Source organism: Lacerta agilis, chromosome 6, assembly GCF_009819535.1.
Source record: "Lacerta agilis isolate rLacAgi1 chromosome 6, rLacAgi1.pri, whole genome shotgun sequence".
NCBI lineage: Eukaryota > Metazoa > Chordata > Lepidosauria > Squamata > Lacertidae > Lacerta > Lacerta agilis.
The window spans coordinates 23,148,116-23,173,054 of NC_046317.1; the positions used below are offsets into that span (position 1 = coordinate 23,148,116).

Genomic DNA, 24,939 nt, shown 5'->3' on the forward strand with positions numbered 1-24,939 from the left:
AGAGGCACCATGCATATAAAGAGATCGTTGGGACTTCTCAGTTAATTTAAATTGCCCATCTGCTTTGAAACTCTTATAAGGGAATAAAATAGAAAATTCTTTCCAGTAGCACCTAAGAGACCAACTGAGTTTGTTCTTGGTATGAGCTTTTGTGTGCATGCACACTTCTTCAGATACACTAAGTGTGCATGCACACGAAAGCTCATACCAAGAACAAACTCAGTTGGTCTCTAAGGTGCTACTGGAAAGAATTTTCTATTTTGTTTCGACTATGGCAGACCAACACGGCTACCCACCTGTACTTATAAGGGAATAATTAGGGGAGAAATCTAGGATGTTTCCATGTAATGCTTACCAGGTGGTATTGTATCTTGTAACTTCAGTGGGCCTTGCAGGTTACTGAATTCTTCCTCTCTCCTCCCTGCATTTAGGTCTCAGTTAATTTTGCTTGCTTTTCAGAGATTACAGACAGAAAACAGACTTTTAAAACAGCGCATTGAAACATTAGAAAAAGTAAGTATTCTAGTCGCCATTATCCTGTATTTGATTACAAATTTTACAATACCGGTGCAGTTCTGAATAGCTGTGCTAATAGGAATAGCATGGCAAGAACAACACTGCTAATGTCTGCTTTACAGCAGTGTCATGACGCTTCTTCATAAATTAGACAATTTAGGGTTCTAAATTATGAGCACTTGCTTTCCATACAACCGTAACTAAAGAAGTGAATTCAACAAAGCGTTCTGTGGCCCCTTAATAATTAACGGTTTTATCGAAGAACAAGGCATTGGGTTTATGAAAAGTCAGACAGTGAAACTGAAATATGTATGTAATGAATTTTGGATGGAAGATCAGTGTCCTTGGACAATCTCCTTGTTGGAAGGAAGCTGGGACAAAGCCAGCTTGTTCCTACTGTGCATTAACCAGATACCAGTTATCAAGGTGTCTCCATTCTACCAGTTTTGTGCCAACGTTATTTTGGTTCTTTGCATCACCAAATGCACTGAAACATTAAGCCAGGTGTCTGAAATGATTTCGCACTTTGCATAGCCACTGTATAGAATATATTCAGAAACCGAAAGCAAGTTTCTATTTATTTATTTTTGTACAGCACACCATAGAAACCACAACACATATACAGCTTTGACTTGCAGTCTTCTTCCTTAATTCAGTGGCATTCTGTTCAAGTTCAGTCCCTGGACTGAATAGTAGAGAGAGCTCATTCTTAATTTAGGATAGAGCAGATAGCTGTAATAAAGTGTGGTAGATAAGGGAAGGCTCTTAGTTTGGATTGTGATTTTTGTTCCCAAGCGGGTTGAGAGTAGAACACCCATCCTTCTTACCTTTTTCACCAAAGAGCTGTGGAAAATAAGGGCTTCTCGCTGTTTCTGTTCTGCCTCATCTCAATCTCTTGGCCCACTTTAGCTGCATGAAGAACCCTGACTCTACCTGGAAACATTTTCTTCCTTCTCCTTCTTGTCTTAAAGCCACTAGAGCTTCCTTCTTCTTATTCCAAGCATGTGGACACTACTGATCATTTGATGGCAAGGGGGAAGCAGGACTGCAGGGTTCCAGAATCAGAGAAACTAGTGATAGACGAAACAGTCATCCCTTGGGTTGTTGAATGGCGGTGCACAAACACTTCTTGAAACAGGAGAGTTGAGCATTTTATGTTGTTGGGTTTTTTCAGAATAACTGACACGGGCGTAATAATATGAACAGTTTATAAAGCGCCGAGGAATGTGTGCTTTTATTATTTTATTTTTAAAAAAATCCCAAGTGTTCCATTTAGTATAGGCAGTCTGTTAATTTGAGTAGTTGAAGAGGCAGTGTTTGAAGCAAAAAACTGAACTGTGTCTGTACCTAGGTTTGTTGTGGGTAGGTGTTTTGGACGCCTTGGAAGAACTTCAGTTCCATTCTTTCAGCCTCTTGAAAATTTTCGAGTATATTTGTGGCACTGGTGGGAAAACAGTCTTAGGAAGTCATCCTCTCCTGCGGATCTGTTCTTTACATGTCGCATTGGCCTTGACTAGACAACGGATAGCAAGCCTGAGGCAGCATGGGAGCCAGTGTGCTGTAGTGGTTAAGAGCGGAAGACTCGTAATCTGGTGAACCGGGTTCGTGTCTCCGCTCCTCCACATGCAGCTGCTGGGTGACCTTGGGCTAGTCACACTTCTCTGAAGTCTCTCAGCCCCACTCACCTCACAGAGTGTTTGTTGTGGGGGAGGAAGGGAAAGGAGAGTGTTAGCCGCTTTGAGACTCCTTCGGTTAGTGATAAAGCAGGATATCAAATCCAAACTCTTCTTCTTCTGCTGCTCCTCCTCTAGAAGATGATCCTCTCATTCAGCGTTGCCGCTTTTTTTAGTCCCACTACAATGGTAGTAATTTTACTGCTTTTTTAACTCAGTTCTTTCAATGAGCAAGGGCAGTTGGAGGAACAGGAGAACCTATTATGAATTCTTTATTTTCTTTTCGTTTTGCCTTAGTGATAGGGACGCGGTTCTCTAAAAAGAGGAGGTTTTTGTAACATTGCCCTGTTATATTCTGAGCAAGGTTGTGATATGTTTTTCTATATTGTTCTGAATTCCAAGACAGTACAGAGTTGTTCTCAAATAAAATCCACATTGATTACTTTTCCAGTGTCCAGGAAACGATGGCATCCAAACAATGCAGGTGATGGAAATGTCTAGTCCAGATCTAACCCAGTCCTTCTAAAGGTTCTATAGACCTGTTTTCCAGTCTGTTGCAATTGCCCTTAGCACCTAGAGACACTGACAGCCACCTTCTTGCCAACATGCCAATCTTGCAAGAATTTAAGCTTGCTGTAGCACGACATACTGCTATAAGCTTCTGGAGACTGATACTTGTTCGTTAACCGTTATGAGAGTGGCTGGCAATCCTTTTGGTAGAAGGCAAGAAGGTGTTTCTTCTTCAAGCATTGGGGCAACTCTGGAAGGGCAGGTTTTGTTTTTTTTCTACACCCAAATCACTTTCTCATGGTTTTTCTTTGTCATGTGGAAATTTCCTTCTGCCCAATAATCTTACGATATTGTGGCCTTTCCCCTTGGGTCTAGAATACTTGTTCCCATTAACTGGACTAAAGAATACGCTGTCCATCTCTAGTGGATGTTGGATAGGAATAGATTGGATTCCTGTTTCTGGTATTTTTTTCCCTAGGCCTTCAAGCCTTTTACAGCTATAGCTTCCTAGTTTTTGAAATTATAGTTGGCAGAAGTCTTCATTTGTTACTTAAAAGAGGAGTTCTCCCTATGTGGGGAGTGAGGTTTGGTCTTTCCCATAAACGTGGAAAGTGAACTTTTCCCAATGTGCATTCCTGGTTCCAAGGGGAACAGAATGGCCGTTACTGTCATAAAACAAAAGTAGGAAAGCAAGATGGAAATTTTGTTCTTAAACAAATCTCACCTCAGAGAACAATTGTGCGTTCAGCTTGAAGATAGTTTCCACCTAATTTATGCTAATTAATACATTTCTACTTCTACTGATACAGCTTCATTTGGCTCCTTGATGCAGCAATTTTCATGTGGATATGTTAACTCTTTCTGCCCTCTCTGTGAATTTGTAAGTGCATTAAGAGAGGTGTAAACTACCTGATGTGCATGGGTTAAATTGTACGTTTCCGGGTTGAAAGTTGCCTGGATTATTAGATTGCTGTGAAGATTCTATTTTGCTGCAAAATCAGAACAAGGGAAGATTAAACTGTAATAGCGTTAGTGATAAGAGTTGTCCGAAATCAGATCAGATATAATTTGCATATATTCACTGTTCTTCGTTCCTGACATTTTGCATCACTAGACTCCTACCTTTTAAATACTGCTGTTGTACAAATGGCTCTGCCCCTTCGCTAGCTGAACTTTAAAATGTGCTCAAATTATACCTCCTTTCACTTCGCAAAGCTTGATCAAGTGAGCTCTACATGAATCTGCATAATGCTTGCTCCATGCAATAAACTGCCAACTGAAAGTTAGACAGCTTACCCTCTTTAAACCAATATTGTTAAATTTGAAGCTCAGTGTTATTTTTCCGAATTAAGTCTTCTGCCTGTGCTGCTGAGATTTGGCTGTTAAACTGTGCCACCTTTAATGGGTGAAAGAAACAAATATTTGGAAGTTCACTGTATATGGAAAGTTGGTAGAATTTGGGCATAATTCTCCACCGTTGATTTTGTCACTTGGTTTTCCTTCCCCCCCCCCCTTACTCCTATCTGAATTTTTTTCCTTTTTGTAGGAAAGTGCTTCCTTGGCAGATAGATTGATACAGGTATACTTCTTTAGTATCTCACTCTTTCCGACTCTCAAAAAACAGCTTTCTGTTTTTAATGCATGCATTAATAACTACATGCATTTTTACAACTGAATATATACCCTAGTAAATTTAAACAACTGTAATCTAGCAGTTCTGTGTTAGAATAATATTTAGGCATATCTCTGCACGTTCATTCTAATGGCACCTGAAATTCTGAGTAATTGCTGGGCTCTTAATTCTGTTTCAGCACTAATTCTGTAGACCAGCTACAAACTTCTAACAGATGTGCATGCACAATGGAGTAATATATGCATGAACAGAGTTCTGCTGAATGCAAATACACAATTGACCTTGCTGGCAGATACTAAAAGCGTTTAATGCGATGCAGTGCTAAACTGCTTTTACTTCACTAAATTGATGCACTGGCTGTAACAGTTCTGTGATGATTTGCAAGATTTTAACCATATGGCAGAATAAATATGTAAAACTCTCGGTCTTCCCTGGATCGGTCCTCCAATTGCTTTAAAAAGAAAATTATGTCCTAAGGGACAAGTGACAAGGGCCCAGGAGGCTGAGGAAAACTACCTCATAAAACGGGAGCTGGCCACCATCAAACAGCAGAGTAATGAGGCCATTACTAAACTGGAGCAAGCTGAGAATACCATCAGGGAGCTCCAGCAACAGCAACAAGGGGTAAGGTACCTGGTAGTAACCTAATCTCTATACCTTTCTCATTCACTTCTGGTTATTTCTGTTGGACATGGCATGATCTCTGTTCTGTTCCTCTTAAATATATTGCTTTCTGTCATATATGCATGAATAAAAATTAAGTGAAAACGAATTAGCTTGTTTTTAATAATTAGAGGGTTCCTAACCCTTCGGAGGTTGTTAGACTCCCAACTCTATCACTAGCAACCAATATAGCCAACAAGATGATGGGAACCAGAGGCGAAGGAAGGTCAGGTGGTAGCCGGTGCGGAAAATTTCTTGTCACACACCCCCATTGATCCCCCCCCCGCAAAAATGGTTTTACGTTATTTCATATTTTCTTACAAAGGAATAATAACAAGTAATAATAACAACAACAACAACAACAATAATAAACTTTTATTTATATCCCGCCCTCCCCGGCCGAAGTCGGGCTCAGGGTGGCTAACATCAGATACATAACATTGGTATAAAATCAAACAATAATTAAATTACCTCCTAAAAACATCTCAGAATCAAATTAAAGTCTAATTAGATGGCTTTCCACAGGGTTAGGGTTGGGAACAGTAAGTGCTCCACTGAACTGAAATTTCAGCCTTCACGACATAGGAAAACAGCCAAAGTAAACAGTTATTTTGGTGGAGGAGGGTCAAGATATTAACCGATATGCATGAAATTTCATATATAGCTATATAATCCCTAGTATAGTAAGATAAGACCTTTGGAGCAGGCATTTTAAAAAAAGTTTTTTTATGAACCGCCCTGGTAGGGCAGTAATTGTTCCTTGATAATTTGTCACCCTCTCCATTATGAAACATGGGGCGGTCCGCCCCCTATGCCCTCCCTTGCTATGCCCCCTGATGAGAACTGAAAGTCTGGTGATGCATAAGGAGCTTGAACAGAGGACACAGTTCAATGCAAAACAGGGCTCGGTTGGGTTGGAATAACCGAACCTTAAATCTGCTTAAAGGTTGATTCCCCTCTATCCGTAGCCTGAGCAGACAGCAGGCCTTAAGGTTGATCATCCTTAGCACAGTAGTTTTCAGGGCCGTTTAAAAATTATAGGGCACCACCTAGTGGGAAAAAAAGAGAAATAAAATTTGACCACTTAGGCAGTAAGGCGATTGAACTTTGTGTGACTGACAGGTGAATGTGCTTAAGATGATGCTGCTCAACCAATAATTTGACTTTTTTATTTTTATTTTTTAAATAGATGCCTGTGGTTTCAATCGTATACTTTAAAATACTGACATAATGTCAGTATGATTGTTTCCTTGGGTAAAACGTGTGCCCTCAATTCACCTGGCCGTTGTTTAAGAAATTCGTGTGTGTGTGTGTGTTTATTACTGGAAGATGAGTAATTAATTATGACAACATAAATGTTCCTTTCTAGCCTGCCCTGAATAATAAACTTTATGTGAAAGGTCATTGATCTTGGTAGCTTTTAATTTTGTTCCATAATTTGTTTCTCACAAGTAATATTATTGGAACCAAAACAAAATGGGAAACTTCCTACTTTGTTCTTTAGCTTTCTCATAATCAATGTATGGAATAATCCAAAATTGAATATATGCCTTATAATGAAATGTGCAATTAAAAACGATATTTTCATAGGTATTAAAATATACATGTAAATGAATACATCTGATGGGGGACAGGGGAAGGAATAGAAATATAGCTAGTCTGAATAATTGATTTGGATTCCTATAGTGTTGTGTTACTATTGTGTTGGAGACTGTTGTGCAAGTGTAAAGACAGAGGCTGTATTCCTGGGAAAGCTAAGGGGAGATTATTATACTCACCAAACGCAAATTTCTAGGCTTTGTGTTTCTTTTCCCGTCCTTGGTGGGTGATTGTTACCGTGAAATAATTTTGAATTGCTTGGTATTTAATGCTACAGATTGGGGTTGGTGCTCCTTACTTATCTATGAATCAAATGGAGACGGCCTTGGATAAGTCACTGTCTCAAGGTGATTGGGAGGATAAGGAGGTTAAAAAGCATTTCGTACATACAGTGCAGACTGAGGTGATAAAACAAAGAACAAGAGGGACTAACATAGCTTTTTATAAAAACAACAACACCGAGAGTCTGAAAAAGCCCAAATTTTGGAACCCTTCCCATTTTTATCGCACACTTCTCTAAAAGCAGGCTCGTTAAGCTTAGTTTCCAACGAACTGACTCTCAGACTTTCTTTCACGTGGGAGTGTATGTCACTGAAATTTCATTTAAACGGAGATTTAAGGTAAGAAGTGTATCTACGTAGGTGGCACTGCAATCTCCGCCCCCACCCCTGAAGCTCTATTAAATATTTTCTCTTTTGGAATGAGTGAAATGCTTTTCGATATGAGATTTTATTCGCTCAAAATGCGCCGTAGGAACTTTTGTTTTCAAATGTAAGGCAGTCCCCACAGCATTAGAGAATGGTAAGTCCTGGGTACATTGTAGAAACGCAGCTCACTCAGCTCTAATATGCATTTCTACACGTGGAGAGTGTTGCTCTTTTCACGAGAAAAACAGACAGGACCTTTGTTTATTTACGATTTGCTGCTTAGAAGCATCTCCCGTACCTTTTGCTTATAAAAGAAACCTCACTCTGCAACCTCACTGTACACCAGATTGGGAAACCTCCAGATGTTGTCCTCCCATCAGCGCTAGCCAGCATTGGGGGGGAAATGGGCCTTACTCCGAGTAGGCAGGTATAGAATTGCAGCGTCCTAAGTTAGCATATTTTCAATGCTGCAGTCTATACTTACCTGGGCCTAAGTGCCGCTAACCGAAAGTATGGTCTTCTCAGCAAACATCCTTAGAATTTGTCTGTAAACATAAACCAGCAAAACACAATTCTATATGCTAAGTTGTAAACGGTAGGTTTTTTTTTTGTTTAAGCAGTAAGTTTAAACAAAATAGAAAATTCTTTCCAGTAGCACCTTAGAGACCAACTGAGTTTGTTCTTGGTATGAGCTTTCGTGTGCATGCACACTTCTTCTTCTTCTTTCAGTGTGCACGCACACGAAAGCTCATACCAAGAACAAACTCAGTTGGTCTCTAAGGTGCTACTGGAAAGAATTTTCTATTTTGTTTCGACTATGGCAGACCAACACGGCTACCCACCTGTAACAGTAAGTTTAAGTTTGCCAAAATAAGCATTGCATATTTAAAAACATTCTTTCTCTCCTCCCCACCCTACGGGGAACACCAGGAAGAAAATACTTACCCCCATGGCTTACATGCCTTCGCTTTTCATACATCTTTCCACTAACCTATAGTGTAAAAACAATGTGCTATTGTACTGTATTAGATTGTTCTATGCATAACCCTTTGGGGTTCTGTCATTAAACTCTGTTTTGAATAGTGTTGATATTGGGTCATAAAACTTTGACCCAAGTAGTGCTGCTGGCCGGCACTGCAATCAATCACCTTTACGATCGTCCCCGACATCAATGGCGCCCAGGCACACTTCTGCTGCGCCCTGAGCGTTCTTCCGTTCAGCAGAGTTTAGCAGAGTTGAATCGCAGCGACGAATGGCTTGTTGAGGTCTGCTCCGTGGCGTCGTGAAATAACTTGACAGACGCCAGTGCTACTAAACTAAACTAGGCTTTATTTAGTAGCACACACACACAAGTCCTACAGACTTGAGCTGCATGCTTGCAGCAAACTAACAAACTCACATCTAGCAGTAACGATACACGAACACAGAGTGAGGCGAAGGGGAAAGTGAAACCAAACCTCCCCTTCTTCTAGACAAAGGAAAGTGCCCGTATCACAGTGGGCAAGGCTAAACTCCCAGGATCAGAACGCCTCTTGCATCATTAACTCTATGATGCCCAGAAAACCTGACACCCCCTCTCGTTCGCAATCCTGGGTAGACATACATGCATTTCATTCAACATTTAACCCATCACAGAAACCTTCGTGTTTCTGGAAACTCAAGGGCTTTGTGAATCCATCGGCAAGATTCATTTCGCTAGGACAGTATCTCAGCTTGACCACATTTGTCCTAACGCTCTCATGCACATTTTTGAACCGAATATCCAGGTGTTTGGTTCGTGCGTTGAATTGGCCGGATTCAGCCAGCTTTAGGCATGGCTGGTTATCCTCCCATATGGTGATGGGTAGGTAACACTTCTCACAGACTTCTTGCACTAGGCACCTGTAGAATTCAAGCTCTCGACACATTTCTGAAAGAGCACTGAACTCTGCCTCAGTGGATGATAGAGCAATTAAACTCTGCTTTTTTGACCTCCAGCCAATAACCGAACCTCCAAATTTTACAACTATTCCAGAAATTGACTTTCTGTCTGAGCCACAAGCCCAATCAGCATCCACCCAACATTGGAGCTGTTCATCACACTGGGCTTTGCTGCCTCTCGGCTCAGCAGATTTACCAGACCTGACCTGTCGCCCTCAAAACCCGGAGGAGGTAGCATATAGATTTCCTCCTGCAGCGGTGCGTTTAAGTAGGCGACATCAATGTCAAAATGAGCAGCTTCTGCGCCTCTTTGCGCTGCTACAGCAAGAAGCAGTCTCATTGTTTCACTACGTGACGTGGGTGCATAGACTTGTGAGTAATGCACTCCTGGTCTCTGGCTGAAACCTCTTGCCACCAATCTAGCCTTATATTGTGGCTCTCCACTTGCAGTAGGTTTCAGTCTATAGACCCAGCGACAGCTCACAGCTTGCTGTCCAGCTGGCAGAGTGGTCAGCGTGAAAACTCCAAGAGATTTCATGGCACTAAGTTCTTTCTCCATTGCTTGTTGCCACTTGCTGGATTCTGCCTGAGGTAATCTCTGCACCTCAGCGAAGCTTTCCGGTTCGCAGTGAGCGAAACCGGCCCAAACATTAGTGGCTTGGAACTTGTCAGGAGGTTTCCCCTTTGTAGTGCGCTTGGAACGCCGTGGCACCACCGGTGACTCGCCCCCTGATCCAGACGTGCTAGACTCAGCCTGGGAGTCCCTGGCGTCTGGTGAACCACCAAGCGACCTACTGCGCTTGCTATGTCCCCCTGGACTGGGTCTCCCCGTTGGGGACCTTGGAGACCTACCTCGCTTGCCTCTCCTAGCTACTTCTGGTGATGTGGGTGCACTCCTTGGTTCTGTCTTCACCTGTCTCTTTGGGATTGCCCCCTCTGACACTGCACCCTGGTCGTGTTCGGGAATGCGGCCCGAAACACCAGCAGGTTGACCACCTTCTGCACGACTAGCTGATGTAACTGGCTGATCTTCATAGTCAAGATCGCTGAACGGATCTGTGAGCACCTCAGGATTTCCGTGAATCCTTTTCCAGCCTTGCTGCTCACAAAACTCAGCGCTCCTGCTGATTATGACTCGTGAACGATCGCCATCTGGGAAAGCAAATCTCCAGGCTTTCGAACCTGTCTCGTAGCCACAGAAAATCAACTTTTGTGATCTTGGACTGCCCTTTCTACGTAAATGTTTGGGGATAAGAACCCAAGCTTCTGCCCCGAAAGTCCGAAAATAGTGGACCTTGGGCTTCTTTCCATAAAGTAGAAAGTAGGGCGTGGTCCCTATCACGGAACTGTATGTCCTGTTAAGAGTGTGGCAGACAGTTCTCCAGGCTTCAGCCCAATAGCATCTTGGCAAGCCTGAATCAAACAAGAGAGCATCTACTGCCTCCTGCATTGTTCTATTCCTCCTCTCAGAAACACCATTCTCTTGAGGAGAATAAGGAGCAGTTTTTCTATGCTTGATACCTTTGGCACGAAAGAAATCCTGCAGCTTAGATGCAGTAAATTCTGTGCCTCGGTCTGTCTGAAACGCTTTCACGCGGGTTCCAAACTCCACCTCTACTGCTTTCACCCATTCTATAATCTCCTTCGCTGTTTGCCCCTTGTCTTTGAGCGTGAAAATCCATCCTGCTCGACTAAAATCATCAGTGAGACAAAGAACATAACGAGAATTACCCATGCTTGGCACCCCCATCGGACCACAGAGATCCGCATGCACAAGCTCGAAAGCTTGCTTGGTCACCCTATCAGATGATGGGTAGCTGCAAGAATGCACTTTGGCTCTTTTACAAGCTCTACAGTCTAGAAACTTGGAGCACTCCTTCATTTTACAACCATCAGTGCACTCTACCTGCTTGCGCACGTATTTCCAATTCACGTGCGAGAATCTGCGATGCCATAAATGCAAACACTGATCATGCGTGGGTAAGTTGGCATACTGAGCTTGAGTCTCCTCAGAGATGCCATTACTTGTTTCAGCACCCTGCGCCCTCTCTGTGGCGCTGTTGTCAGTTTCCAGCATATACACCCCATCATGGCCTTTCACCTGGACCAATTGTTTCCCATCTTTGGAGATGGTGCATACCTGGTTCCCAAAACTGACCAGATAACCTGCATTGTCTAAAGCTGAAACAGAAAGTAAACCAAATTTCATACCATCTAAAACATACACATCAATATCATCATTAAGACAAGGCATGAACATAACACCAGTTTTGGTAACAGGTCTTGTGGTTGAATCAGCCAGAGTGACTGCAGTTGCATCTTGGATCGGCCTGCAGTTCCGCAACTGGCTGCTAGGTGGCGCTAGATGTCTCCCCGCACCACTGTCTATTAACCAACGCAGCTTGGGGGTAGCAACTGTCTTTCCAACCAAGGCATATGCAGCTGCTTTGCAGTGGGCTCCAGCCCCTCCTCTGCTTGCTCTGGAAGGTCCTCTTCTCCCACGATGTGGTCTTCCTTTCATCTCCCGGTTGCCATGGAAACCATCTTTGAAGTCAGCCTGGTCGCAGTCTGCCTGAAGATGGTTATCAGAATTGCATAGATAACAGCGCTTAGCTGCAAAAGCTTTAACAGAGCTCTCAGCGTTTTCTCCACTCCTGGGCTTAGGCAAAAAGCAACCCCCCTTAACAGCTTTCCCTTTCTCTCTCTGCCTCCGGTCCTGTTCGTCCTGCAGCCTCCCAGTAACATAGTCCAGATTCAACTGGCTTGCAGGCATGGACTCCAGCGTTAGGGAAAGAGTCTCATAACTGGGGTCTAGTGAGCTCAAAAGGATATAGACCTTTTGTTCCTCTGAAAAAGGAACATTCAGCTGTCTCAACTTGTTGAAGAGTGCCAGCATTTTGGCCACATGTTGACGCACACAGCCTCCTTCTTGCAAACGTAACTCAAACAGCTGTCTAGTTGTATGAAGTTTGGCACCAGCTGACGTTCTTTGAAACACACGCTTAAGACACTCCCAAATTTGGTGGGCGTTAGTGGCAGCGTCTATGTGCACCATCAGCTCTTCCTCTATGCCCATGACTATGTGAGCAGTAGCCCTCTGGTCTTTCTTAAGTGCTGCAGCAGCTTCAGCAGCAGGGGCTTGAACTGGTGGGCTCTGAGTACAAGTCCAAAGATCTTTAGCAATCAGAAATATCTCCATTTTCTTGGCCCAATCTTGCCAGTTTCTCCCATCCAACCTTGGAAAAGGTGGCACGAAACTCTCATGGGACTGCGCCATCTCCCCCCTGGGGCTTGAGTTAACTCACGTGGCTGCAAACTCAGCACTCGCCTCTCAGCTCCCAGCTCCGGAAAACGGCTTCTCTTCACCAGCGAGGTTTCCCTGCTTTGTGCCTCAAAAGCATGGCACAAAACAGTCCTCCAGCTGGGCTATCGGCTGCCGGCCCCGCAGACATGCAGACCTCCCGTCCTGGCAATCAATCTCCTCAGGACGCCTCGCCATCAAAGCGTAGCTTCTTGGCAATAAAGCAATTAAGCCATTAAGCCATAACCTGTTTTGAATAGTGTTGATATTGGGTCATAAAACTTTGACCCAAGTAGTGCTGCTGGCCGGCACTGCAATCAATCACCTTTACGATCGTCCCCGACATCAATGGCGCCCAGGCACACTTCTGCTGCGCCCTGAGCGTTCTTCCGTTCAGCAGAGTTTAGCAGAGTTGAATCGCAGCGACGAATGGCTTGTTGAGGTCTGCTCCGTGGCGTCGTGAAATAACTTGACAGACGCCAGTGCTACTAAACTAAACTAGGCTTTATTTAGTAGCACACACACACAAGTCCTACAGACTTGAGCTGCATGCTTGCAGCAAACTAACAAACTCACATCTAGCAGTAACGATACACGAACACAGAGTGAGGCGAAGGGGAAAGTGAAACCAAACCTCCCCTTCTTCTAGACAAAGGAAAGTGCCCGTATCACAGTGGGCAAGGCTAAACTCCCAGGATCAGAACGCCTCTTGCATCATTAACTCTATGATGCCCAGAAAACCTGACAAACTCTCTGGTTTATTGGCTGCGACTTGCAGGAAATGGTGACATCTTGAATGCGGCGATGGTGATATCGCTGGTGAAAGGCATGAGGGAGATCCACCACAATACCCTTTTAGCTAGATCCTCAGCAACAGAGGCGCAAATCTTGTTGCCGTGAAGAGTAGTTTCCAGCAAGTGCACTCTGAAGCTCCATTGTGCTTTTAGGAGAATAGCTCTAGCGGCTTTGCCAAATATAAAGATGGCCTGGAATTGCAAGGCCCGGCCTTTCATTAGTCACCACAGCAGACTGGCTGACTCAACATTGAACTGTACTTGGGAGAACACAATGACTTAATGGCTAGCTGGCGAAGTAAAAATATTTAATCCTCAAAATAGCCCCTGCTGTATCTTGAAGATTGGGTCTAGCTTGTCAACAGGGACAAACTTGCAGTGGCGCCACAAAATGCTGAAAAATTCTGACTCACAGGATGACCAAAACAAAACCTCAGAAAACTGGAGGTGTGTTACCACAGCTTTTAAAAAAGCAACCTATTGCACTACTTAAACTTCAGGTTTGGGGTATTATAAAAAATCACTGTAAAATAGGACTGGTTCCTAAGTTAGCGGGGGGGGGGGGTTAGGTTTTTTTTTTTTTTAGTGTCTGCTCCCTAGTGGGAATGAAGTTTGTCTGTGCTTGCTGTGATGCTGTAAGTCTGAATGGAAATGCCTGAGGGGGTGGAAAGCCTTCATAGTTCACAGCAGCAGCACCCCCCCCCTCCATTGCACCCTCTTGCTTTCTGAGTATGCTTGCACTTTTTAAAAGGCCACTGCTTCCTCTCATTTAATGCTGAACCTACTCCCTCCATATAGCAAAAGTGCAGCCCCCGCTATAGCGAAGACTTCGTCCTGCAGCTGGAGAAAGAGTTGGTGCAAGCAAGGCTGAGCCAAGCGGAATCCCACTGTGCCTTGAAGGAAATGCAAGATAAGGTTCTTGAGATGGAAAAGGCAAGTCCAAACCAGAATGCTTTGCAGAGTGAAACCTTGGAATTGTAACATAACATAGGTCCCCTTTGGCACAACTACATTTAGCATGGGGAGGGCGTGTGTCCTTCTCGGAAGCACAGTTGTTTGGGGCACAAGACGAGCCTTTTTTCTATTGAAGCTCCTGCTTTTAGGAACTCTCCCTAGAGAAGTTCTCTCTTTATACTTCAGGCAAGCTGCTTTTAGCGTGGGCTATAATAGTTCTGCCTGCCTGTTTTATCCATATTGAATTCTTGTGTGCTGCTACCGGGCCAAGTTCAAGGTGTTGCTGTTGCTTATCGAATTTATATACTGTCCTTTACCACGGGGGGGGGGGGTCCTCAGGGCAGTTCACAGAATAAAATCAAGGTATAAAACCACAAAATACCTAATAAAAATAAAACCAACAACCCAATAGCCCCCCCTAAAAAACAACCATTTTAAAAAGGCATGGGATGTAAATCAGATCAACCAAAGGCCTCCTATTAGTATCTAAAGCCCTTAACAACAAGATTGCCTTGCCCCACATGGGCCCACTTGGCTGCTTCAATTGCCAGAATTGGCCCATAAAAACCGTTCCGCATTTGCATTTCAGAGCTCCCTTCCTATTGAGATCAAGCAGGCCCCTTCGCTTTACTCTTTTCAGTGCACGCGGAAAATATTATTGTTTAGACAAACCTACCTAGATGCTTAGAAAGTTGAGGTAACTTTAACCCGTTTTAATGTTTTAAATTTTGTATGCCTTAGAGCAGGTTTGTATTTCGCCTGCCCCCCCTTGATTTTTATTGTTTTATCTTTTTGTAAACTGCTTTGAGGTTTTACTTTTATTTATTTTTTTACAATCAAGCAGTGTGTAAATTTTATGAATGAACTAACTAATAGGCTAGCAGGCCCCCTTTCCTTATACAGTGGTGCCCCGCTAGATGAAAATAATTCGTTCTACGAATTTTTTTGTCTAGCGGTTTTTTCGTCTAGCGAAAAAAAAAGACAAAAAATTTCCGTCTTGCGAAGCAGCCCCATTGACTTTTTCGTCTTGCGGGGCAGCTTCCGCTAGACGAATGTCGTTCGTCTAGCAAGTTTTTCGTCTAGCGAGGCATTCGTCTAGCGGGGCACCACTGTACAATGATCCTGCTCAAGAAAGAGAGTTTTGTTTCACTGACACTTTAAGCCCATTGATCCAATGCATTTTCATTTGTGAAGATTTTAATGTCCTTCAAGTTTTTTTTTGTGTGTGTGTGGGGGGGGTTCTTTCTGTGCTTTGTATTTCTGAAATGCCGCCTCAAAAAGTATTATGCAGTTGCAAGAGGTTTGAGCTAGATGACCCATGTGTTTCTTTCACTTACGCCATGTATCGTTTAATGCAAATAGCCTGCCTTATACTCTGAGTTTCTTAAGAGCTTGCTTTGTTTGCAGAGGAATAGCTCTTTCCCCGATGAGAACAATATTGCTAGACTTCAAGAAGAATTGATTGCAGTGAAACTAAGAGAAGCAGAAGCTCTGATGGGTCTAAAAGAACTTAGACAACAAGTTAAAGATTTGGAGGAACACTGGCAGGTAAGGCTATAGACAATGATTCGACAATGTAAACTGGACTTGCAGAGAGCTAGCGTACAAGAGGGATGCGTGAAAAGGCTGGAAATCATGAGAAGAGACAGCAAGTGAATGAGTCCCAGTTGCAAAGAGCTCCTGCCATTCATTTTAATCTCCTGCCTTTAGCAAATGGAGGTTTTACATTTGCCCCTGCAGCTGAGATAGCTTTAAACTTTCTGCGAAATGTGCAGATTTCTGTGTTAGCAGAATGTCTTGAAGCTTATTTACTCAGAAGTAACTTCCACTGAATAGTAAAGTTCAATGAGAGTAACGCCCAAGCAACTATACGTTATAATCTTAGAGTGGCTTTTAGTCATCTGTCACCAAGGACTTCAAATAATGCTGTCTTAAGCAATTTAAACCTTGTTTTGGAGTGAGAAATTTTGAGGAGACAGCAAGTATTTCCACAGCTGGGCAATTTTTTAAAACATTAGCAAAAATATTCAAGATATTGGCGTGGTACAGTGGTACCTCTAGATACGAACTTAATTTGTTCTGGAGGTCCATTCTTAACCTGAAACTGTTCTTAACTAGAGGCATGCTTTCGCTAATGGGGCCTCTTGCTGCCGCTGCACCGCTGGCACACTTTTTCATAGCTGTCAACTTTTCCCTTTTCTTGCGAGGAATCCTATTTGGAATAAGGGAATTTCCCTTAAAAGGGGGGAGAAATTCACAGCTATGCACGATTTCCATTCTCATCCTGGGGCAAAGTTCTCAACTTGAGGTAACTCTTCCAGGTTAGTGGAGTTTGTAACCTGAAGCGTTTGTAACCTGAGGCGTTTGTAACTCGAGGTGCCACTTTATATGTGCAGTTTAGTGCTCGGCTGCTGAAAAATTGCTGCCTTAATCTTCATGTTCCATATTTTTCCTGCTTTTGGTTACTCAAGTTGAATGAATTCTCCTGCATCCTTATGCCAGTTGAAGCTATGATTTATGCCAGGATTAAGCTATGATTTAGAAAATATGAGGTTAAACGTGAAATGATTTTTGCTACCTCTGTGAGAGGGGTTTTTTGTATATGCTGCTCCCCTCAGTGGGAGAGGGGGGAGTATGGGGAGTTTAACCATGTATTGATTTGTGCTTTTAAATTGGAAAATCTTATAAATTTTTAATAAAAAAAGAAGATTTTTATTTTTTATTTTAATTCAAGTTGGGGGTTTTGTTAAAACCTAGCCATGTTTTTAGCGCCATCTAGTTCGCACTACCGGGAGGTGGAAAGACCCCCCTAAAAAGAACGCTGTAAATGAATTGCAAGATGAACTCATGACAGTCAGGCTCCGAGAAGCAGAAACACAAGCAGAGCTGAAAGAAGTAAAGCAAAGGATGATGGAAATGGAAACACAGGTAAGGGCACTCGTCACCCAGAGGAAACTGAATTTCAGGGATTGCATGGAAATAATTCCCTAAGGGCAAAGTATGAAAATCACTTGCATAGCTAAATGTAGTATGTTGGGTTTGGAGCTGGGAAGTATAGAGCTCTGTCCATTGAGAGCAGACCCAGTGAAATCAATGGGCATGACTAACTTGGGTCTGTTAATTTCAGTAGGTTTACTTTGTGTAGATCTTAGTCAGATCCAATGTATAAGTTCGAAGTGCTACTAATGTCTGAAGGATGCTGGCAATGAGCAGTAGAGAGGAGAATTATTTAATGATACTGTTGTACTTTCTAACCTGTAATAAATATTGTGTGGGGTTTGTCCAATCTTGAAATTGTGGTGCCACTTTTAAAGTCACTTAGAATATAGTGAAGTCAGCCTTAATAGACTGACACTTATATTATAACCTAGACTGGTCTAAAAAAATTGATTACTGGGTGGAAATATGTGGATTCTTAGGCAATATGTTTTGTTGGCGTGAAACTGTGTTTTGATCCAGCTTCTCCTACCAGTATATGCTCTCTGGCAATAAAAGCACTAGCTAAGACATTTCTATCTTCCATATAAAAGGTAGCGAAGAACAGTAAGGCAAAACATAAAAACTAAATTACTTAAAGTAGCAGAAAACAACAACGAGAAGCAGCTGTTAAAACGATTGAACGTCCTCCATCAGTAAAAATAACTATGTAGCATGTTAATAAACAGACCAATACCAGAACTAAAAATCCATTCGTGATTGCACCAATCTTATTTAATATTATTTTATCTGAAGAAGTGTGCATGCACACGAAAACTCATACCAAGAACAAACTTAGTTGGTCTCTAAGGTGCAACTGGAAGGAAATTTTTTTTTTTTTTTTTTTGACTATGGCAGACCAACACGGCTACCTACCTGTAACTGGAATTACCGGTATTTTATCTGTTATGCAGCAAAAGTCACTTGTTTCCATAATACTTTCAGCCTGTAGGGGGTGCAATTGTTCTATCTGATCACATGTGCAGTATGTGTCATAAGAGAGACGTGAGTACAAATAGCTTGTTTTGAATAAGCAGCACATTCATATAAGCAGCACACACACAAAACAAGTACATAAAAAATACAGCTAAGTGTAACTTTTCGTTCTTGAGTGGGTACGAGTACACCACCGAGTGGGGATTAGTATCCTCCACTTGCCTGAAAGCAGGGAAAAAACACCAACGCTTAGAGAAACTTCTAAGTTGCTCCTCCCGTAAGAGTAACAGTTGGGTTTTTTTCTCTGCCTTCCTTGAAGCAAATAAAAAAAATCCTTCCAGTAGCACACGAAAGCTCATACCAAGAACAAACTTAGTTGGTCTCTAAGGTGCTACTGGAAGGATATTTTTATTTTTTATTTTGTTTTGACTATGGCAGACCAACACAGCTACCTACCTGTTCCTTGAAGTAGACCTTTTTTCCACTGGTGTTCTTCTGGCCGTTTGTTTCTGGTTTATTTGTGTGATAGTTGTTTCTGTTTTGTAGTGAATCCTGTTGGGTTTTTTTTTTTTTTTTTAGGTTTTCCCTCTGTGCGAGTGAGTCTGTTTTTTCCCCTTGGTGTCTATCTTTCCTTCTTCTTCTTCTTCTTCTTCTTCTTCTTCTTCTTCTTCTTCTTCTTCTTCTTCTTCTTAACTTTCCATCAATTCTGACCCTTTCCCTCAATTAATTCACTGTTACTGATTAATTATATCCCCCACCCCAAAAAAGAAAGTTTTTTTCACAGTTAATAGATTGGGATTGGCCAAACTGTTGCAGAAGCAAGTAAATGCTCATAGTCTTGCTTTGCTAGTGGAAGATACAACCCTTAGGTTTACACTAGTTTTCCACATATTTACTACTGCGAATGTATAAGAAGGCTGAAGTCAAGGCTAACGTAATCCCTCTTTCTCTTCCTTGTTATCGTTCCTAAACATCAGAACCAGATAAATAGCAACCATTTGCGGAGGGCAGAGCAAGAGATTTCTGGTTTGCAAGGGAAGGTCCAGTATCTGTCTGCTCAAAACAAAGGACTTGTGGCTCAGTTGAGCGAATCAAAGCGAAAGCAGGCAGAGATTGAATGCAAGGTAACCTAAAATAAAAATGCAGTGAACACTATCTGTGTACTTTAAAATCGAGATATCTTGGAGAACTAGCAAATTCTACCTGCAAGCTTTCCCATGATGGATATTTGATTTATATTACAGAATTGTATTAAAACAAGCTGACATCACATTTGATTTTTAAAACGCTTTCACTTTATGATTACGAGAGTTGTGTATTTCTGTACTCCAGGTGTTTGCCTCATATTTGTAAAAGGCAGGTTGTTCAATTTCAGTGTTTTGATGGATTACAGAATCCATTGTAAGCAGAGGTGCCATAGGCAAAAATCTAAGAACATTTGACGATCCCTGGCACCATTTATCATCCTAAAACTAGTCATCGCCTTACATTTTAATCATGCGCCGTTTGTAAGGGGACTTTCCAGGAGTGTGTATATGCATCTGCAACAACTGGGTCTAATGTGCAGTTTTATAATATGCTTTGAGGGCTAGGGAAATGCTAATTGGATGCCTGTTTATGTCGAGGATGCGCCTCTGAAGACAGGATGAGATTCTGCACCATACAGTTTGTTTCCTGTTTTTAATTATTTGTCCCTTTTTATTGTGCTTCTTGTGCACGTACCCTCACACACATGGGAAAAGCAGAAATGTAACACGTAGGGGACAGACCAGCTTTTACTACTTCAGACTGCAGAAGTGCAGAGCAGGGTGTATCTTCAACATGTATTAAATTTTCTTACGTTTTGAATGCTGGAAAGAGATCTGCAATGGCAAATGTAACTTTAGAGACTGCCTTCAGTTGGACATTCTCCTTGGCATCATTCAGAAATGTTTTACATATCCTTGTATTCACAGACTGACTACCCTTGCTTACTAAAACCTCACAGGTCAAATTGTTTAAAAGGAGGGGGAGGAGAGTCCGTAACACCAATAAATCATTAATATTATTGTATTTGTTTTGATAGCATGTTCAGTCAGTCTCTTGAAGTAGCTTGTTGAATGAATTTAGAGTAAAAGGATACATCTGGCTCAAAATCAGTATTTCCTGAAATGTGAGTCAGCTTGCTACCTGTAGCTTACCTGGATTCACTTTTTTTCCTGAACTTTTTCTATTCCCTCTTCACCCCTGTTATTCCTAGAATAAAGAAGAAGTAATGGCTGTAAGGCTCCGAGAGGCAGATAGCATAGCAGCTGTGGCAGAACTCCAGCAACATATTGCAGAACTAGAAATCCAAGTAAGAGTATAAACCGTTCCCTTTGTTTCCTTTATTTTGTGTTGTTGTTGTTGTTGTTGTTGTTGTTGTTGTTGTTGTTGTTGTTGTTGTTGTTGTTGTTGTTTTACTTCCTACCACTTTGTGTTTTCACTCTTTTCCCCTTCAGTTTGACACACGTTGGGTAACTCTTAACATTTCCTCTCAGTGTAGACATAATTCTGCCTGCCCTTAACACTGGACTTAAGGAATCGGCAACAGGGTTCCATCGCCCTTGTGTGTGAACTCCCCTTTAGATGCCAATAGCCATGCCTTACTTGCATTAACTATGGGATATGCTAACATTTTATTCACTTATTATTAAATTGATACCCTGCCCAAAGGAGCCTAGTAATCGTTGTTGACTCCTACTCCACAACTTGAAATCTGCTTTTTTATATATATAAAAGTATAATATGTTTTATTTTTATTTACTTCCTTCCTTCCAAAATGCATACGGTTTTCCTTCTCCGTTTTATCCTGGTAACCACCCTGCAAAGTTCATTAAGCTGAGAGAAGAGGGTGACTCTCTCAAAGTCACCTGTTGTTGTTGTTGTTGTTGTTGTTGTTTTTGTTTAGTCATGACTGACTCTTCGTGACCCCATGGACCAGAGTGTGCCAGGCACTCCTGTATTCCACTGCCTCCCGCAGACTCATGTTGGTCAGACTCATGTTGGTAGCTTCAAGAACACTGTCCAACCATCTCGTCCTCTCTCGTCCCCTTCTCCTTGTGCCCTCCATCTTTCCCAACATCAGGGTCTTTCCCAAAGTTACCTAGCCAGCTTAAATGGTGATTTGAACCTCGGCGTCCTAGTCTTATGTTCTAACCCTGCTACGCCACACTGATTCACCGACCACTTGGAATACTACCACAGAGAAGTGCTTTTCAGTGGTCTCTATTAAGACACTTGACTGATGGCATTCAGAAGTAGGCAGAAATGAGTGGACTTGCATATAGGTATGTTCAAGTCTTCAGAGTGTGTTAAACATAGCACTGGGGCTGTACATACACAACAGTTCTGACGTGGTTCTTTAGCTGCTTGGGTGGGAAGGCTTGCTGTCCAGTCTAAGCATGATGATGTACACGAAGTGGGCAGAGCCTATTGGGACATACAATTGGGATGCGGGTGGCGCTGTAGTCTAAACCACTGAGCCTCTTGGGCTTGCTGATCAGAAGGTCTGCGGTTCGAATCCCTGCGACGGGGTGAGCTCCCATTGCTCTGTCCCAGCTCCTGCCAATCTAGCAGTTCGAAAGCACGCCAGTGCAAATAGATAAATAGGTACCGCTGCGGCAGGAAAGTAAATGGCCTTTCCGTGTGCTTTGGTTTCTGTTGTGGTGTTCCATTGCATCGGAAGCGGTTTAGTCATGCTGGCCACATGACCTGGAAAGCTGTCTGTGGACAAACGCCAGCTCCCTCGGCCTGAAAGCGAGATGAGCGCCGCAACCCCATAGTCGCCTTTGACTGGACTTAACCGTCCAGGGGTCCTTTATCTTACACCTGCTGACCGAGAAGACATTGCTAAACTGTGTCTTAAAACACAGCACTTAATTTGATTATTATTAATAATAATTATAACGTTGAGAGTATAGCATTGACTTGCCTCAGACAATTTCTCTGAGGAAGCCACAGAGCTTTCCTTTCAAGTCAAACTTGTGTGAAGATTCTGAAACCAAAATCCTGGTGGCCGCTTCCTACCCTGCCAAAATCTAATTGCTGCTGTTACGAAGCGCAAGGAACTCAAATCCCTTCAGTGATACAATACTTCAAGTCTCATAAAATTGCAGCAAAGTATTTTGTGTGCAGTGTGCCTGCTGCTCAGAAGTGTATAGTTCATAGCTCTTTCTTAAAGCTGTTCCAGATTTATTTACTTGTTTATAAATTAAAAAAATACTTATATACTACATTTTAAAAAGGCAAAGCTGTTTACAGCAAACGTATATGCACGCATGATAAAAAAGACTGCAATTGAAAACACGAATCGCCAGCTAACTTCTTGGTGTCCGTAAGCCTGGAGGCATACGAAAGATTCAGTGGAAAAAATAATAGCATCAGATGCCTTTCTTCTTCAAAGTAGTTTTACTCATTTGAGAATCTAGGAGTTCCACTTTCAGGGTCGGAGCTGGGTCACAGCAATTACCTTAAAGCATACAGCTTTCTGTGAAGAGCTTAGGTGTAAGTGTAAGACACGTTGGCATTAAACATCTAAAGTGCCCTTAGTATTGCTACACCCACATTACTACTGAAATTACAACCAAGTCCCTATTTAAATCACAGTTTGGAGAGGCTGTCAGGGGGACTAGCTAAAAGTGTTTGGTTCCTCCCCTCCCCCCCAAAAAAAACACACCCAGGCAAAACATTGGTGGGGGCTTAATTTATGCTTTATATGTCAGTCCCTGACAGAGTTTCCCAAACCTGGGTCTTCAACTGTTTTTGGACTACAATTCCCATCATCCTTGACTGCTGATCCTGCTAGCTAGGGATGATGGGAGTTGTAGTCCAACAACTGGAGACCCAAGGTTGGGAAATGCTGATCTACGGTAATTTGAATACTTTCTTTTTCTAACTACCATATATTTCCATGTATAAGACGCCCCCAAGTATAAGATGAGACCTTATTTTTTTGAACCCCAAATTAAGAGGATTTAATTGAGAGTATTTGCACTGATATTAGGATCTCAATTTTTTTTACATAAGTAGGCTACTAATATATAAGTTAATCAAAAGTATATATATCTGCTAATGTGTTTTTCATGCTTTTTAAAGTACAAAAAGTTAAACTTCACACAAGAAATCTGTGTTGTTTCTGTGTGTCAGTGTTCAATAGCCAGTGTTCAGATTTAGCATGTTCTGCAGAACAAATTTATCTGTGGTCTCCAGCATTCACATTTAAGGAAAAACTAAAGGCACCTTCCCAACAGTAAACTCCTACCTTTCGTAGAAAGAAGCCTGTCTTCATATCTTAAAGCACTTTTCTTTAATATCCAGGACTTGCAGAGTTCTAAAGAGAGAATTTCTATTTTTGCAATTACAGGAAACTCTGTTGTACTCTTCAGCAGTGTGATGTGTTTTCTGAAAACCTAAAATGAATCATCCCAGTCACCAAAAGGCCATGCATCCCTCACAACTGCCCTAATGAATAAACTTAATTTATGTGTTCAGTGTAAAATGTCATCACCATGTAATAGCAAAAGTTCATAAAGCAGACCAAACTGAGACAGGGTACAAGATAACTTAACTTCCGCAATCCATTCCCCCCCCCACTAAACTATGGATAATCCGATTAGTTAGATATGAAATAAGAGTATGTCTGTTTTCCCCAAAGGTGAGCATGATTCATGTGCCACCAAGCTTTTAGAAGAAGTCAGAATTCCCCATCTCTCATGGCCAAGACCTTGGCAAGCAGGGTTTCCCCCCCTGCTAAGCCTATATAGAATCTCTCCTTTCTGTGGCTTCTGTGGCTACGAAAAAACAGAAGCATACAATTAAGTATTTGTGCACTTTCTAAAAATCACATTTTGATTAACAAACCAGACTTATCCTGAGGGATCAGCGTGCTTGGTTTAAAAACCTATTGCATATCGGAGTTGTGGCCATTGATTTCAATGGATCTACTCTGAGTGAAAGGTAGTTGATATTCTCACATGGAAGCTGGTAAAATGTGGGTTGAACGAGGTAACTCCTAGGTGGATTTGTAGCTGGTTGTCTGACGGAACCCAGGGAGTATGGTTCCTCATCATCCTGGAAAAAAGGGACAAGAGGGTGCCGCAGGGTTCTGTTGTTGTTCAACATCTTTATAAATGACGTGGATGAAGGAATTGAGGGGATGCTCATCAAATTTGCAGATGACACCAAACTGGGAGGGGTAGCTAATGCCACAGAAGACAGAATAAGAATTCAATACGACCTTAACAGATTGGAGAACTGGGCATAAGGTAACAAAATGAATTTCAAGAGGGACAAATGTAAGGTTCTGCACTTAGGCAGGAATAACCAGCTGCAGATGCTAATCTTATGCTAACCCTCTGCTAATCTTACGTTAAAGAAGATCTTATCTTTCATCAACTTCTACAAATCTGCCCCACAGAATTGTGCTTACAAACTCTACATTTTATTTCCCGAAGAGATTTTGTTTAAATGCAGTTAGCAGTATGCAGGAGCTTGAAAAATTGAGGGGCAAACGAGAATCTAAGCATGTCGCCTACTTGTAAAATAAAGAAAAGGAAATTATGTTGGGGGTAAAGTTAATTGCCCACATTAAAAACACAAAATCCTAGAAAACCATGCATCAGTTGCCTATTCCTGCACTTAGGCAGGAAGAACCAGAGGCACAAATATAGGATGGGGGACACCTGGCAGTGCAGCTGAAAAGGATCTAGGGGTCTTGGTGGACCACAAGCTTAACATGAGTCAACAGTGTAATTTAGCAGTAAAACAAAGCTAACGTTTTTCTAGGCTGCATCAATGA

General features: G+C 42.1%; 1 protein-coding gene across 5 annotated transcripts in view; it reads left to right on the forward strand.

Annotated features, from left to right (window-relative positions):
• Positions 1-24,939, forward strand: part of LOC117048152 (divergent protein kinase domain 1A) — a 111,384-nt gene that overhangs the window by 66,132 nt on the left and 20,313 nt on the right. For 4 of the 5 annotated variants that reach the window (XM_033151599.1, XM_033151593.1, XM_033151596.1 and 1 more), the window contains 8 exons: positions 460-513; positions 4,246-4,278; positions 4,810-4,956; positions 14,055-14,189; positions 15,618-15,758; positions 16,980-17,138; positions 19,100-19,246; positions 20,362-20,457. In XM_033151599.1, coding sequence (XP_033007490.1) covers positions 460-513; positions 4,246-4,278; positions 4,810-4,956; positions 14,055-14,189; positions 15,618-15,758; positions 16,980-17,138; positions 19,100-19,246; positions 20,362-20,457 — 912 coding nt within the window. The remainder of the gene's footprint in view (positions 1-459; positions 514-4,245; positions 4,279-4,809; positions 4,957-14,054; positions 14,190-15,617; positions 15,759-16,979; positions 17,139-19,099; positions 19,247-20,361; positions 20,458-24,939) is intronic. The other variant, XM_033151595.1, reaches the window with a different exon arrangement.